At 46.6% G+C, this 19,191-nt stretch overlaps 1 protein-coding gene across 1 annotated transcript in view; it reads right to left on the reverse strand.

Moving 5' to 3' along the window:
* LOC121555154 (adenylate cyclase type 5-like) overlaps positions 1-19,191 on the reverse strand; it is a 202,064-nt gene that overhangs the window by 37,138 nt on the left and 145,735 nt on the right. Inside the window, exons 5-8 of the mRNA XM_041868962.2 lie at positions 15,911-16,038; positions 6,577-6,735; positions 5,999-6,140; positions 4,416-4,553 (exon numbers count right to left, since the gene is read on the reverse strand). Coding sequence (XP_041724896.1) covers positions 4,416-4,553; positions 5,999-6,140; positions 6,577-6,735; positions 15,911-16,038 — 567 coding nt within the window. The remainder of the gene's footprint in view (positions 1-4,415; positions 4,554-5,998; positions 6,141-6,576; positions 6,736-15,910; positions 16,039-19,191) is intronic.

Raw genomic sequence — 19,191 nt, forward strand, 5'->3', positions numbered from 1 at the left:
CGACCAAAACACTACCCTATGCAAGTTGTGTCGTCGTGTTGTCTTAGCAAAAGGTGGAAACACGACCAACCTGTTCAATCACTTAAAAACATACATGTCCGTGAGTATGAACAATGCACCAGAATGCGTGAGACAGTAAGCCCAGGAGCTCGCCCGAAGACAAGCCAGACTCGCACTCAACAATCAATTATATCATCATTTGCTGCCGGTACTTGCTATGAGAAGACGAGCAAAAAATGGATAGACATCACAGCTGCGATTACAAATCACATAGCGAAGGACATGGTACCGATTCAAACTGTGGAGAAAGAGGGGTTCAGAAAGTTGATTCAAACTCTGGACCCAAGATATGAGATCCCGAGCCGCAAATATTTTAGCCAAAAATGCCTGCCACAGCTTTACACAGAATGCTGGGACAGAGTTTACAGTGAGATAAATAACATTCCATTCTTCTCCACTACTGCCGATCTATGGTCAAGTCGTACCACAGAACCTTATATAAGCCTCACAATCCATTACATAGACGGTGACTGGAAACTGAAAAGTAAGTGCCTACAGACGTCTTATTTCCCAGACGACCACACCGGGGAAATAATTGCAGGTGGGCTGAGGGACATACTGTCGTCCTGGGGATTAAAAGAGTCGCGTCAAGTTTGTATGACGACCGACAGCGGATCGAACATGATCAAGGCATTGCAGCTGAACAAGTGGGCAAACCTTGGATGTTTCGGACACAGGCTGCACAATGCTATTGGTAAGTTTCAGGACTGTAGCCTAGGCCTACCCTGTATGATGCTTATTATTAAGAAAAATACAGCTCACATCAGCCATGTACCGTAGGCTAAATCTAAGCACATCAGATTTGTAAAATGTGTAACAGTTGAATGTAAATGCCGTAAATCCTCAAACAAAGATTAAAAGTTATATTGTATTGTGATTTCTATATAAAAATGCATTATTATTAATTATTATTGTATTGTGATTCGATTATTTTTCACCCTATTATTTTGATTTCTTATTCCCAATTTCCAGAGAGGAGTGTCCAAAACGCTCCCGGGCCACAGGGGTGTGCGATTTCCCGGGCCACAGGGGTTTGCAAAAAGGTGGTTAGCACGTTCTCATACAGCTGGAAAAAGCAGAAGGCCCTGATGACAGCACAGAATGAACTAAGCCTGCCCCTGCACAAGCTCATCACAGAATCTCCGACAAGGTGGGGATCTCGTCTGAAAATGATGGAAAGAGTCCTGGAGCAGGAAAAGGCCATTACACAGGTCCTGGCAGGGGACAAAAAGACACGGCACCTTGTACCTACCTGGCAAGACATCCAGGTCTTGGAATCAGTCACAGCAGCACTGAAGCCACTCCAGGACTTTACAGATGCCCTGTCAGGAGAAGCGTATGTGAGCGTGTCCTATTTGAAGCCTGTCATCAATCTGTTAAATGCAGAGGTTCTAAATCTGAGCAAGGACGATACAGAACTGACCAAAGAGATCAAGATCAAGGTTCTTGATTACTTGAATAACAAGTACACTGACCCTGCAACAGATGAGCTGCTCTCCATGGCTACCTTTCTAGATCCAAGGTTCAAGACCAGGTACATGTCCGCTGAGAAACTGGAGGACATTAAGGTATTTATTCATTTGTTCTTGTTTTATTGCTTCAAATGTAAAGCACTTTGGGCTGCATTTTATGTATGAAAGGTGCTATACAAATAAAGTTTAATTATTTTCATTTTTTAAGGTGAGAGCTGCCTCAGAGACCGAAGCCCTCCTGGTGGAGAACACAGCCCTGGGAAAATCGTCTCTTGCAGAGGATCACACTGACAGGGAGAAAGAAGCTTCCACTGCTCATCAATCAGGCAAGAAGCCCAAGAAGAGCCTTGGGAGCTTCTTTAAGCAGACCAGCAGTGCACCTGCCTCATGTTCAGAGAGGCAGATCATTGAGCAAGAGCTGAATAGCTACATTCTGGCAACGGCAGCAGACAGCGAGTCTGATCCTTTGGAGTGGTGGCGATTTCACGGATCTAATTTTCCACGTGTGAGTTGTCTGGCAAAGAAATACTTATGCATCCCTGCCACAAGTGCCCCCTCTGAGAGGGCATTCAGCACTGGGGGGCAATGTGGTGACATGTCACAGGGCAGCACTAAAGCCAGAAACAGTCAACATGCTGGTATTCCTGGCACGGAACTTGTGAAGAAAGTTCTAGTGAAGATTTGTTGATATTGTTGATAATTGATGGTTGAGGCTTGAAAGGTTTAGTTTCAAACGGTTAGTTTTTTACATATCTACGGACCGTAGCCAAAACAAACACACGTATTTGAATTTGTAATTACCTTATTTTCTTTATCTCCTGTTATTTTTTATTTAATTTTACTTAATATCTAATTTATATATATATATATATATATAGGCCTACCTACCTCATGTTTACGGAATGCATGTTTGCACAATACAAATAAAAACTTTTCAGGTCCATACGGTCCAATGCCTCACTCTTTCTGGTTATATAAGGTTCAAATACATATTTTTCCTTAACTAATATAATTTAACCAAGAAGGGATATTAAAATGTGATTCATATTTTTTACGTCATATATCGTGATATCATATCGATATCGTCTGGACAGTGGAAAATATCGTGATATGAATTTTAGCTCATATCGCCCACCCCTACTCCCAATCAGAGACAACGAGAATCAGCTGCCTCTGATTGGGAACCACCCTGGCCAACATAGAAATACAACGATCTAGAACAAAACATAGAAAACTATAACATAGAACCTACACACCCTGGCTCAACATTAAAGAGTCCCCAGAGCCAGGGCGTGACATTCATATTCATTATATAAATATGCCCTTTTAATTTTGTCTGGCTTGCCGTTCCAAATAAAATTGAATATTTTTTTCTCATAAAATTAATAAACTGGAAATGTTTTTTGGGGATTAAGTTCATTTTCATGGCAAAGATGGACTTTGCAATTAATTGCAATTCATCTGATCACTCTTCATGACATTCTGGAGTATATGCAAATTGCCATCATCAAAACTGAGGCAGCAGACTTTGTGAAAATTAGTATTTGTGTCATTCTCAAAACTTTTGACCACAACTGTACACAGACGGGAAGCACTCTCTCTCTCTCTCTCTCTCTCTCTCTCTCTCTCTCTCTCTCTCTCTCTCTCTCTCTCTCTCTCTCTCTCTCTCTCTCTCTCTCTCTCTCTCTCAGCCACCGGGGCAGGGACATACACTGAGTGTACAAAACATTAGGAACACCTGCTCTTTCCATGACATAAACTGACCAGGTGAATCCAGGTGAAAGCTATGATTCCTTATTGATGTCACTTGTTAAATCCACTTCAATCAGTGTAGATGAGACAATTGAGACATGGATTGGGTATGGCAGTAGGTGCCAGGCACACCGGTTTGTGTCAAGAAATGCAACGCTGCTGGGTTTTTCACACTCAACAGTTTCCCGTGTATAAAGAATGGTCCACCACCCAAAGGACATCCAGCCAACTTGACACAACTGTGGGACGCATTGGAATTCAACATGGGCCAGCATCCCTGTGGAACGCTTTCGACACCTTGTAGAGTCCATGCCCGACGAACTGATGCTGTTCTGAGGGCAAATGGGGGGGAAATCTGTTCCCAAGTATTCCCACGCATAAATAATGTGATCGTATCCCAATGTAATCAATGTTTGAAATGATTATTTTTTTGTCAAATACTATATCTTGGGCAGCAGGTATAGCATTGGGGTTAGAGCGTTCGGCCAGTAACCAAAAGGTGAAAACCTGTCGCTGTGCCCTCGAGCAAGGCACTTAACCCAAATTGCTCCATGGGTGCTGGACAACGGTGACCCTGGCCGTGATCCCACTCCCTGCGGGTGTCTCAGGGGGATTTGGGATATGCAAAAAACTCATATGTATTAAACACTTGTACAAGTGTGTAACAGGAAAAATATAAGCACCCTCCAAATTATTATTATCTGTTCGGGATTCTAAATATAGAGTATTCCTGAATTGGGGTGAGGGCAAATATAGTAAATATAGAGTTTCCTGAATTGGGGTGAGGGCAGAATATAGTAAATATAGAATATTCCTGAATTGGGGTGAGGGCAGAATATAGTAAATATAGAGTATTCCTGAATTGGGGTGAGGGCAGAATATAGTAAATATAGAGTATTCCTGAATTGGGGTGAGGGCAGAATATAGTAAATATAGAGTATTCCTGAATTGGGGTGAGGGCAGAATATAGTAAATATAGAGTATTCCTGAATTGGGGTGAGGGCAGAATATAGTAAATATAGAGTATTCCTGAATTGGGGTGAGGGCAGAATATAGTAAATATAGAGTATTCCTGAATTGGGGTGAGGGCAGAATATAGTAAATATAGAGTATTCCAGAATGTTATCTCACCATCCTCTTCATCTCCTTGGAGATCTGGTTTCCTCCCATGTGGTTGTAGAAGGGCCGGTCGGTCCAGTGGCCCGTGTTGTGGGTGACAGAATTGGCGCGCTGACGGTTCATCTTGGCTATCATTGCCTTCTCTTCTTTCTGAAAGGCAAAGGAGACAGACTAATATATTGAGGGATGGTAATGGAAAAGGTCACTCTGGGAAGTCGGAAGGAAGCTACCAATGTAAAATCCTTTATTAATGAACCATAAAAGGCGCATGTTTAAATGTTTAAATGGTTTTACTGACTACCGGAACCCAGTTCCCCTGGCTGGCCCCCTCTTTCCACCCATGACACAGGCTGACAGATATAGTATATTGTATTTCTAGAAGTTGAATTCCATGCATGCTCACAATCACTAAATCTACTGTAGATCAGTTACATGTTTTTCAATGGTTCCTTCTACAATTAAATATGGTTAAAAGTATTGATAGCTGATCTGGGATGAATGTAGTGATTCAACCTGGACGGGAAAGGTAGCGAACTCTAAGGTTGTGTCTCAAATTGCACCCTATTCCCTATAGTGCACTAGGTCAACTGTATTGCACTCTATAGGGAATAGGGTCTCATTTGGGACGCACACTAAAAGTTATCACTAATGTAACAGGGGGACCAACCCATTCCCAGTTCATCCATAGGTTAGAATGGAGTATATAGTAATATGATACATGTGAAAATACACATGATATGATTTGTTAGCTGGATTAGAGTCAAAACTTGTGATATCGCCACAGGACTGATATGATATGACCCACACACACACACACACACACACACACACACACACACACACACACACACACACACACACACACACACACACATAGTTTTATTTATGGTAGAGTCACCCAGGTGCCCAGAGTATATGGGAAAGTTTATTTCCCATATGTAATAATTACATTGGACCTCTTACTCATATCTGTGTAATGAATAGGGATGTAGCTCAGTTGGTAGAGCATGGCGTTTGCCATGCCAGGGTTGTGGGTTCGATTCCCACGGGGGGTATGAAAAAAAAATAACTGTAAGTCGCTCTGGATAAGAGCGTCTGCTAAATGACTAAAATGTAAAAAAGAAATAAGTAAAATGAATACATTGGAGCACTTACTCAATCTTACTCTGTTACTATATCTTACTCTCTGTTACTCTCTGTTACTTTCTGTACTCTATGTTACTCTATGTTACTCTTTGTTATTCTATGTTATTGTCTGTTATTCTATGTTACTCTCTGGTACTCTCTGTTACTCTCTGTTACTCTATATTACTCAATTACTTTATGTTACTCTATTTTACTCTTATGTTACTCTGTTACTCTATGTTAATCTGTTACTCTGTGTTACTGTTACTCTCTTATCCCTTTCTACCTTTTTCTACACACACACACACACACACACACACGATATGACATGTTAGCTGGATTAGAGCCAAGGCTTGTGATATCGCCACTGACTGATATGATATGACACGCGCACGGATACACACACACACACACACACACACACACACACACACACACACACACACACACACACACACACACACACATACCCTTTTCTGGCTGCAGCCCACGATGAGGTAGGTTTCTATGTTATGCTTCTTCAGATAGATGTTCCTCTCTCCTCCTGATCCTGGCTCCACCTCATAGTCTCCACTCAGGTAGTTCAGAGTGGCCTTGGTGATATGGATCCGCCTGGCACAGTAACACACCAATGATTTACTGGGCACACTGGACAGGGATTGACAGTATTCATTCATTCATTAATTTCATGTTTATACCATAAAAAAATTATGATGTAATATTGTCATATTCATAATGTAGTGTAAATCTTTGTTTCCCATTTACTTTTACAATGTGAAGTCAGATGAATGAATGGGTACAGTACAGTATGTTTCACTTGTGGCTACTAGGTGTGACAACATATGCATTGTACATAAACTGTGTATTCACTGAGACTAGGGTTTAGTTCCAAACTCCATATTCAAATTATGCTAAGAATGAATGCTCAATACATAGCTTCATTCTATGTGGAACTCTAAGTAGTATGCTAATGTATATTGGAACACAGCCTAGTAGTGTCATTGGGTGAGTGACTGTGTACTGGTTTGTCGGGATTGTCCGGACGTACCCTGCCGCACCCCCAGCCTCCATGTGATTGGCTAACGTGACATCGTTGGACCACACGTCAAACTGCCACTTCCTGAGTCCCAGCACCCCACAGTGGACCCTGCCGCTATGGATTCCCACACGCATGTTCACGTTGACCCCCGTCACCTCTCTCACCAGCCTGGATCACAGACACAGACAGAAACAACTGAGCACTGATTGACAGATTGACCACATCATCAAGCAATAGAAGGGAGTAAGAGGAACAGGAAAATGACAGGAAAATAACACACGCATGAGTAACAGTAATGCTTCCACAACTATAGCAAACTGAATCCACAGGAAGTTCTCCTTCCTTGCAGTGAGGCTCCAGTATGTGTGTGTCCTATCTCTGGCTAATGCCTGACCGACCACTTGACTGACTGACCAACCGACTGACCGACTGACTGACCGACTGATTAACCGACTGACTGACCACTTGACTGACCGAATGACCGACTGACTGACTGACCGACTGACTGACCGCCCGACTGACCGACCACTTGACTGACTGACTGACTGACTGATGGACTGACTGACCGACTGCCCGACCGACTGACTGACTGACTGACCGACTAACTGACTTACTGACCGACCAACTGACCGATCACTTGACTGACCGACTGACTGACTGAATGACTGACTGACCGACCGACTGACCGACCGACCAACCGACTGACCAACCACTGGACTGACCAACTGCCTGACCGACTGACCGACTAACAGACTGACTGACCGACCACTTGACTGACCGACTGACTGACTGACCGACTGACCGACCGACCACTTGACTGAACGACTGACTGACTTACTGACCAACCGACTGACCGACCACTTGACTGACGACTTACTGACCGACCGACTGACCGACTGACTGACCGACCACTTGACTGACCGACTGACTGACTGACAGACTTACTGACCAACTGACCGACCGACCGACCATTTGACTGACCGACTGACCGACTGACCGACCAACCGACTGACCGACCGACTGACCGACTGACTTACTGACTTACTGACCGACGAACTGACCGACCGACTGACCGACCACTTGACTGACCGACTGACTGACTGACCAACTTGCTGACCGACTGACCGACCACTTGAATGACCAACTGACCGACTGTCCGACTGACCGACCACTTGACTGACTGACTGACCGACTGCCCCACCGACTGACTGACTGACCGACTGACTTACTGACCGACTGACCGACCGACTGACTGACCACTTGACTGACCGACCACTTGACTGACCGACTGATTGACTGACTAACCGACTGACTGACCACTTGACTGACTAACCGTCTGACCGACTGACTGACTGACCACCCGACTGACTGACCACTTGACTGACCGACTGACTGACGGACTGACTGACCGACTGCCCGACCGACTGACTGACTGACCGACTGACTTACTGACTGACCACTTGACTGACCGACTGGCTGACTGACCGACTTACTGACTGACCAACTGACCAATCACTTGACTGACCGACTGACTGACTGACCGACTGACCGACCGACCGACCGACCGACCACTTGACTGACCGACCGACTGACTGACCGACCACTTGACTGACCGACTGACTGACTGACCGACTTACTGACCAACTGACCGACCGACCGACCATTTGACTGACCGACTGACCGACTGACTGACTGACCGACTGACCGACCAACCGACTGACTGACCAACTGACTTACTGACCGACCAACTGACCGACCGACTGACTGACCGACCACTTGACTGACCGACTGACCGACTGATTGACTGACTAACCGACTGACTGACCACTTGACTGACTAACCGACTGACCGACTGACTGACCACCCGACTGACTGACCACTTGACTGACCACTTGACTGACCGACTGACTGACGGACTGACTGACTTACTGACCGACTGACCGACCGACTGACTGACCACTTGACTGACCGACTGCCCGACTGATTGACTGACTAACCGACTGACTGACCACTTGACTGACTAACCGACTGACCGACTGACTGACTGACCACCCGACTGACTGACCACTTGACTGACCGACTGACTGACGGACTCACTGACCGACTGCCCGACCGACTGACTGACTGACCGACTGACTTACTGACCGACTGACCGACCGACTGACTGACTGACCACTTGACTGACCGACTGGCTGACTGACCGACTTACTGACTGACCAACTGACTGACTGACCGACTGACCGACCACTTGACTGACCGACTGACTGACTTACTGACAACCGACTGACCGACCACTTGACTGACCGACTTACTGACCGACCGACTGACTGACTGACCACTTGACTGACCGACTGACTGACCGATTTACTGACCAACTGACCGACCGACCGACCATTTGACTGACCGACTGACTGACCGACCAACCGACTGACTGACCAACTGACTTACTGACCGACCAACTGACCGACCGACCGACCACTTGACTGACCGACTGATTGACTGACTAACCGACAGACTGACCACTTGACTGACTAACCGACTGACCGACTGACTGACCACCCGACTGACTGACCACTTGACTGACAGACTGACTGACGGACTGACTGACTTACTGACCGACTGACCGACCGACTGACTGACCACTTGACTGACCGACCACTTGACTGACCGACTGCCCGACTGATTGACTGACTAACCGACTGACTGACCACTTGACTGACTAACCGACTGACCGACTGACTGACTGACCACCCGACTGACTGACCACTTGACTGACCGACTGACTGACGGACTCACTGACCGACTGCCCGACCGACTGACTGACTGACCGACTGACTTACTGACCGACTGACCGACCGACTGACTGACTGACCACTTGACTGACCGACTGGCTGACGGACCGACTGACTGACTGACCGACCAACCGACTGACCAACCACTTGACTGACCAACTGCCTGACCGACTGACCGACTGACAGACTGACTGACCGACCACTTGACTGACCGGCTGACTGACTGACTGACTGACTGACCGACCGACCACTTGACTGACCGACTGACTGACCGACTGACTGACTTACTGACAACCGACTGATCAACCACTTGACTGACCGACTTACTGACAGACCGACTGACTGACCGACCACTTGACTGACCGACTGACTGACTGACCGACTTACTGACCAACTGACCGACCGACCGACCATTTGACTGACCGACTGACCGACTGACTGACTGACCGACTGACCGACCAACCGACTGACCAACTGACTTACTGACCGACTAACTGACCGACGACTTGACTGACCGACTGACTGACTGACCAACTTGCTGACCGACTGACCGACCAACTGCCCCGACCACTTGACTGACCAACTGACCGACTGACTGAGTGACTGACTGACCACTTGACTGACAGACCGACCGACTGACCGACCACTTGACTGACCGACCACTTGACTGATCGACTGACCGACTGACTGACCACGTGACTGACCGACTGACTGACTGACCGACTGATCGACTGACTGACTAACTGACCGTCTGACTGACCGACTAACCGACTGACCTACTGACTGACTGACCGACCGACTGACCGACCACTTGACTGACCGACTGACCAACTGAATGACCGACCACTTGACCGACTGACTAACTGACCGACTGACTGAATGACCACTTGACTTTCGACTGACTGACCGACCGACTGACCGACCGACCGACCGACCGACTGACCAACCACTTGATTGACGACTGACCGACCGACCGACCGACTGACTGACCGACCACTTGACTGACCGACTGACTGACCGACTGACCGACCAACCACTTGACACACTGACCGACCGACCAACCATTTGACTGACCGACTGACTGACTGACCAACTTACTGACCGACTGACCGACCGACTGACCGAACACTTGACTGACCGACTGACTGTCCGACTGACCGACTGACTGACCGACTGACCGACTGACTGACAGACCATTTGACTGACCGACTGACTGACTGACCGACCTATTGACCGACTGCCCGACTGACCGACCGACCACTTGACTGACCGATTGCCCGACTGACTGACCGATTGACTGAATGCCCGACTGACTGACCGACTGACCGAATGCCCGACTGACTGACCGAATGCCCGACTGACTGACTGACTGACTGACCACTTGACTGACCGACTGACTGCTGACCAACTGACTGACTGACCGACTGACTGACTTACTGACAACCGACTGACCGACCACTTGACTGACCGACTTACTGACCGACCGACTGACTGACCGACCGACCACTTGACTGACCGACTGACTGACTGACCGACTTACTGACCAACTGACCGACCGACCGACCATTTCACTGACCGACTGACCGACTGACTGACTGACCGACTGACCGACCAACCGACTGACTGACCAACTGACTTACTGACCGACCAACTGACCGACCGACTGACTGACCGGCCACTTGACTGACCGACTGACCGACTGATTGACTGACTAACTGACTGACTGACTGACCGACCCGACCACTTGACTGACCGACTGACTGACCGACTGACTGACTTACTGACAACCGACTGATCGACCACTTGACTGACCGACTTACTGACCGACCGACTGACTGACCAACCACTTGACTGACCGACTGACCGACTTACTGACCAACTGACCGACCGACCGACCATTTGACTGACCGACTGACTGACTGACCGACTGACCGACCAACCGACTGACTGACCAACTGACTTACTGACCGACCAACTGACCGACCGACCATTTGACTGACCGACTGACTGACTGACCGACTGACCGACCAACCGATTGACTGACTAACTGACTGACTGACCACTTGACTGACTGACCGACTGACTGACCACCCGACTGACTGCCCACTTGACTGACCGACTGACTGACGGACTGACTGACTTACTGACCGACTGACCGACCGACTGACTGACCACTTGACTGACCGACCACTTGACTGACCGACTGACCGACTGATTGACTGACTAACCGACTGACTGACCACTTGACTGACTAACCGACCGACTGACTGACTGACCACCCGACTGACTGACCACTTGACTGACCAACTGGCTGACTGACCGACTTACTGACCGACCAACTGACCGATCACTTGACTGACCAACTGACTGACTGACCGACCAACCAACTGACCAACCACTTGACTGACCAACTGCCTGACCGACTGACCGACTGACAGACTGACTGACCGACCACTTGACTGACCGACTGACTGACTGACTGACTGACTGACCGACCGACCGACCACTTGACTGACCGACTGACTGACTGACCGACCAACCGACTGACCAACCACTTGACTGACCAACTGCCTGACCGACTGACCGACTGACAGACTGACAGACTGACTGACCGACCACTTGACTGACCGACTGACTGACGGACTCACTGACCGACTGCCCGACCGACTGACTGACTGACCGACTGACTTACTGACCGACTGACCGACTGACTGACTGACCACTTGACTGACCAACTGGCTGACTGACCGACTTACTGACCGACCAACTGACCGATCACTTGACTGACCAACTGACTGACCAACCACTTGACTGACCGACTGACCGACTGACAGACTGACTGACTGACTGACCGACCACTTGACTGACCGACTGACTGACCGACCGACCGACCGACCGACCGACCGACCGACCGACCGACCGACCGACCCGACCGACCGTCCGACCGACCGACCGACCGACCGACCGACCGACCGACCGACCGACCGACCGACCGACCACTTGACTGACCGACTGACCGACCGACTGACTGACTTACTGACAACCGACTGATCGACCACTTGACTGACCGACTTACTGACCGACCGACTGACTGACCAACCACTTGACTGACCGACTGACTGACTGACCGACTTACTGACCAACTGACCGACCGACCGACCATTTGACTGACCGACTGACTGACCCCCGACCGACTGACCGACCAACCGACTGACTGACCAACTGACTTACTGACCGACCAACTGACCGACGACTTGACTGACCGACTGACTGACTGACCAACTTGCTGACCGACTGACCGACCAACTGCCCCGACCACTTGACTGACCAACTGACTGACCAACTGACCGACTGACCGACTGACTGAGTGACTGACCGACCACTTGACTGACAGACTGACTGACCGACCGACTGACCGACCACTTGACTGACCGACTGACTGACCACGTGACTGACCGACTGACCGACTGATCGACTGACTGACTAACTGACCGTCTGACTGACCGACTAACCGACTGACCTACTGACTGACTGACTGACCGACTGCTTGACTGACCGACTGACCGACTGAATGACCGACTGACCGACCACTTGACCGATTGACTAACTGACCGACTGACTGAATGACCACTTGACTTTCGACTGACTGACCGACCGACCGACTGACCAACCACTTGATTGACCGACTGACCGACTGACCGACCGACCGACTGACTGACCGACCACTTGACTGACCGACTGACTGACCGACTGACCGACCGACCGACCGACCGACCACTTGACTGACCGACCAACTGACCGACTGACTGACCGACCACTTGACTGACTGACTGACTGACCGACTTACTGACCGACCGACCACTTGACTGACCGACCGACTGACTGACCGACTGACCGACTAACCGACTGACCCAATGACACACTGACCGACCGACCGACCATTTGACTGACCGACTGACTGACTGACCAACTTACTGACCGACTGACCGACCGACTGACCGAACACTTGACTGACCGACTGACTGACTTACTGACCGACTGACTGTCCGACTGACCGACTGACTGACCGACTGACTGACCGACTGACTGACCGACCATTTGACTGACCGACTGACTGACTGACCGACCTACTGACCGACTGCCCGACTGACCGACCGACCACTTGACTGACCGATTGCCCGACTGACTGACCGATTGACTGAATGCCCGACTGACTGACCGACTGCCCGACTGACTGACCGAATGCCCGACTGACTGACTGACTGACTGACCGACCACTTGACTGACCGACTGACTGACCAATTGACTTACTGACCGACCAACTGACCGACCACTTGACTGACCTACTGACTGACTGACCAACTGACTGACTGACCGACTGACTGACTTACTGACAGACCAACTGACCGACCACTTGACTGACCAACTGACTGACCGACTGACTGACTTACTGACCGAACGACTGTCCGACTGACTGACAGACCACTTGACTGACTGACTGACCGACTTACTGACCGACTGACCGAACGACCACTTGACTGATAGACCGACCCACCGACCGACTGACTGACCGACTGACTGACCGACTAACTGACTAACTGACCGACTAACCAACTGACTGACTGACCGACCGACTGACTGACCAACTGCCCGACTGACTGACCGACTGACTGACTGACCAACTGACCGACTGACTGACCGATTGACTGACTGACCAACTGACCGACTGACTGACCGACCGACTGACCGACCGCCTGACCAACCGACTGACCGCAGTGACTCAGGGGAGAGAGAGAGAGAAAGAGAGAGAGAGAGAGACAGAGAGAGAGAGAGAGAGAGAGGCAATGCGTTTGTGTGGTCTTTCTTTATAAGATATGGCCGGTGGTATACTGTAATCATCCCAACCACATTATGACGTCAGAACTAATGTTCTAAGGCAGGACCACCTCAGAGCAGTCGTTGAATCAACCTCTGCAGACAAATTAGGCTAAGTGCCTCTTCACGGGTATAGAATTAACTTGATTTGAACTTGCCAACTGTTTGGTTTCTCAGTACTGGGAGTGGAGTAGAGTACAATGGAACTAATGCACACATGCCTCCTACCACCTCTCTGGAACAAAGACCTGCACAACCTGTGGCTCTCCAGTACCAGGGTAGAAGAAAAATCCTTTCTAGACGAGGGTGTTTTACCGTGAGCTGTGCTGGACAGAGCCAGACCCGATCAGGTCTGTTGCTTTCCATTGACATACACATTTATATAATATAGACAGTTTACAGTGCTTTCAGAAAGTATTCACACCCCTTGACGTTTTCTACATTTTGTTGTGTTACAGTCTGAATTTAAAATTTATTAAATTGAGATTTTGTGTCACTGGTCTACACACAATACCCCATAATGTCAAAGTGGAATTGTGTCTAGAATTTTTTTACAAATTAATACAAAATGAAAAGCTGAAAAGTCAATAAGTATTAGTATTCAACTGCTTAGTTATGGCAAGCCTAAATACGTTCAGGAGTAAACATTTGCTTAAAAAGTCACATCATAAGTTGCATGGACTCATTCTGTGTGCAATAACATTGTTTAACATAATTTTTTTATGACTACCTCATCTCTGTACCCCACACATACAATTATCTGTAAGGTCCTTCAGTCACAAAGACCAGGGAGGTTTTCCAATGCCTTGCAGAGAAGGGCACCTATTGGTAGATGGGTAAAAAAATAAAGCTGACATTGAATATCCCTTTGAGCATGGTGAAGTTATTAATTACATTTTGGATGGTGTCACTACAAAGATACAGGCGTCCTTCCTAACTCAGTTGCCGGAGAGTAAGGAAACCGCTCAGGGATTTCACCATGAGGCCAATGATGTCTTTAAAACAGTTACAGATTTTAATGGCTGTGATAGGAGAAAACTGAGGATGGATCAACAACATTGTAGTTACTCCACAATACTAACCTAATGACAGAGTGAAAAGAAGGAAGCCTGTACAGAATAATATTCCAAAACATGCATCCTGTTTGCAATAAGGCACTAAAGTAAAACTACCAAAAATCTGGCAAAGAAATAAACTTCATGTCCTGAACAAAAAGCGTTATGTTTGGGGCAAATCCAACACAACAGATCACTGAGTACCACTTTTCATATTTTCAAGCATGGTGGTGGCTGCATCATGTTATGGGTATGCTTGTCATCGGCAAGGACATTGGAGTTTTTTTTGGGATAAAAATAAACGGAATAGAGCTAAGCACAGGCAAAATCCTAGAGGAAAACCTGGTTCAGTCTGCTTTCCAACAGACACTGGGAGACAAATTCACCTTTCAGCAGGACAAGTGAATACTTACACTACCTGTCAAAAGTGTGTCCAAACGTTTGACTGGTACTGTATGTAAATTTAAATGTTTTCATTTTGTCATTATGGGGTATTGTTTTTAGAAAAATATATTTAATCCATGTTAAACTCAGGCTGTAACACAACAAATGTGGAATAAGTCAAGGGGCATGAATACTTTCTGAAGGCACTGTATATGTATTTGGCCGTGTAATACTCACGAGATGGCCTCAATCATGTCCACCCCCATCTCCACACAGCAGGATGCATGATCAGCCCGAGCCTCTGGCAGTCCAGACACACAGTAATAGCAGTCACCCAGGATCTTAATACGCAGGCAGTGGTTCTCCTGTTGACACACACAGCATACGTTGTATTATTCTTGTGGGGACCTAAAATGTATTTCTATTCAAAATCCTATTTTCCCTAACCCCTAACACTAAACCTTACCCTTACTCTTACCCTAACCCTAACCCCTAACCCTAACCCTAACCTTAACTCTACTCTTAACTCTTAACCCTAAACCTAACCCTAATTGTTACCCTAATTGTAACCATGAACCTAACCCCTATGTCCAAAATAGCCATTGTCCTCGTGGGGACCTGGGAAAAGTCCCCACGACCCCAAGAGGGAGAATTGTACTTGTTTTGCTATCCTTGTGGGGATTTTGGGGATTTCAGGTCCCCACGACGATAGCAATACAAGTCCACGTATTGCACACACACACACAGAATATGTTAGTGTGCTAATAGCATTTCCTTTAAACATTAGAGGGTTTTACATACCATGAATACAATAAGGTTGTTTCTTGCCTGCTTATTGAAATGCACTTTGTATTGTCTTTCTGGATAAAAGCCTCTGCTTAATAACTAAAAGCTCATTGTAAAATTTAAAATAATGCCTTAGCATTTAAAACCTGACCAATATACAGTATATAGGCTACAGAATGCTGGCTTGACATTTTTCCAACACTTGGGATAAAACTGGAGATCTGCGATGTACAGTACCAATCAAAAGTTTGGACACACCTACTCATTCAAGGGTTTTTCTTTATTTTTACTATTTTTTACATTGTAGAATAATAGTGAAGACATCAAAACTATGAAATAGCACATATGGAATCATGTAGTAACCAAAAAAGTGTTAAACAAATCAAAATATATTTTATTTTTGAGATTCTTCAAATAGCCACCCTTTGCCTTGATGACAGCTTTGCACACTCTTGGCATTCTCTCAACCAGCTTCACCTGGAATGCTTTTCCAACAGTCTTGAAGGAGTTCTCACATATGCTGAGCAATTGTTGGCTGCTTTTCCTTCACTCTGCCATCCGACTCATCCCAAACCATCTCAGTTGGGTTGAGGTCGGGGGATTGTGGAGGCTAGGTCATCTGGTGTAGCACTCCATCACTCTCCTTCTTGGTCAAATAGCCCTTACACAGCCTGGAGGTGTGTTTTGGGTCATTGTCCTGTTGAAAAACAACTGATAGTCCCACTAAGCACAAACCAGATAAGATGGCATATCGCTGCAGAATGCTGTGGTAGCCATGCTGGTTAAGTGTTCCTTGAATTCTAAATAAATCACAGACAGTGTCACCAGCAAAGCACCCCCACACCATAACACCTCCTCCTCCATGCTTTACGTTGGGAACTACACATGCGGAGATCATCCGTTCACCCACACCGCATCTCACAAAGACACGGCGGTTGGAACCAAAAATCTCCAATTTGCACTCCAGACCAAAGGACACATTTCCACCGGTCTAATGTCCATTGCACGTGTTTCTTAGCCCAAGCAGGTCTCTTCTTCTTATTGGTGTCCTTTAGTAGTGGTTTCTTTGCATCAATTTGACCTTAAAGGCCTGATTCACAGTCCCTCTGAACAGTTGATGTTGAGATGTGTCTGTTACTTGAACTCTGTGAAGCATTTATTTGGGCTGCAATCTGAGGTGCAGTTAACTCTAATGAGCTTATCCGCTGCAGCAGAGGTAACTCTGGGTCTTCCATTCCTGTGGCGGTCCTCATGAGAGCCAGTTTCATCATAGCGCTTGATGGTTTTTGCGACTGCACTTGAAGAAACGTTCAAAGTTCTTGAAATGTTCAGTATTGACTGTCCTTCATGTCTTAAAGTAATGATGGACTGTAATTTCTCTTTGCTTATTTGAGCTGTTCTTGCCATAATATGGACTTGGTCTTTTACCAAATAGGGCTATCTTCTGTATACCCCCCTTACCTTGTCACAACACAATTGATTGCCTCAAACGCATTAAAAAGGAAATAAATTCCACAAATTAACTTTGAAGAAGGCACACCTGTTAATTAAAATGCATTCCAGGTGACTACCTCATGATGCTGGTTGAGAGAATGCCAAAAGTGTGCAAAGCTGTCATTAAGGCAAAGGGTGGCTATTTGAAGAATTTGAAATATAAAATCTATTTTGATTTGTTTAACACTTTTTTGATTACTACATGATTCCATATGTGTTATTTCATAGGTTTGATGTCTTCACTATTATTCTACAATGTAGAAAATTTTAAAAATAAATAAATACCCTTGAATGAGTAGGTGTGTCCAAACTTTTGACTGGTAGTGTATGTGTAGTGTATGTGGTATGTATGTGGTATGTGCATTGTTACCCCTATATAATGTACTGTCACTTATGAATAAATACCTAGTCTAAATACCAAATCCCTCATGCCACAGATATTTTAAGGGTTTGGACTTTCACATCGGTTAGTGATGAATGACATCGGAAATGTATTGTTCCCAGTAGGAACGTCGAGGTCTGGAAGCATATTCAAGGAATTACTGTTCTTCCTTTTCTGGGAATTGGTACTGCAAAAAGCCCTCTTTATACAGTATGTTATAAATAGATAACTTGTTTTTATCTTGTTTAATACAAATACCCTGCAGTGTAAAAGACTGTTAATAACTATGTCCCATTATTTCCCTCATTCTCACTGTAAACAACATGGCTTTGTAAGGTGAAAGTCCTACAGCACTCCATTATCGCTGTTTTACACACTATAAACAAATCCTTCTATATAGTGCCAAATAATGGTTCTTTGTAACCAAAGCGGAACCCTTTTTGGTGCTATATGGAACCTTTTTTTGAAGGTTCTATAAAGTACCATGCTCATAAGGTTCTAAATGGAACCAGTATTGTGCTATAAAGAACCATTTTCTAAGGTTCTATAAAGAACCATAAAAAAAAGCTTCTATATAGCACCAAAAAAAGGATTCCGCTATGGTTGCAACCCTTTTGGAGGCTGTATAGAACCATTTTTAATGGTTCTTTATAGAACCTTTATGGAGAATGGTTCTATAAAGAACCGTTCTCAATCTCAAAGGTTCTTTGTAGAACCATACAGGGTTTTTTATTCTGGTTTTATTGTTGTGTTTACTAACAAGTTGAATCAGGTGTGCTAGCTCTGGAATGGCTGGGGGTCCCTGAGGAGAGAATGGATAACTACTGACTTAGTCAACCGTTCTCAATTGGCACAA

Source organism: Coregonus clupeaformis, chromosome 40 (assembly GCF_020615455.1).
Source record: "Coregonus clupeaformis isolate EN_2021a chromosome 40, ASM2061545v1, whole genome shotgun sequence".
Lineage (NCBI taxonomy): Eukaryota > Metazoa > Chordata > Actinopteri > Salmoniformes > Salmonidae > Coregonus > Coregonus clupeaformis.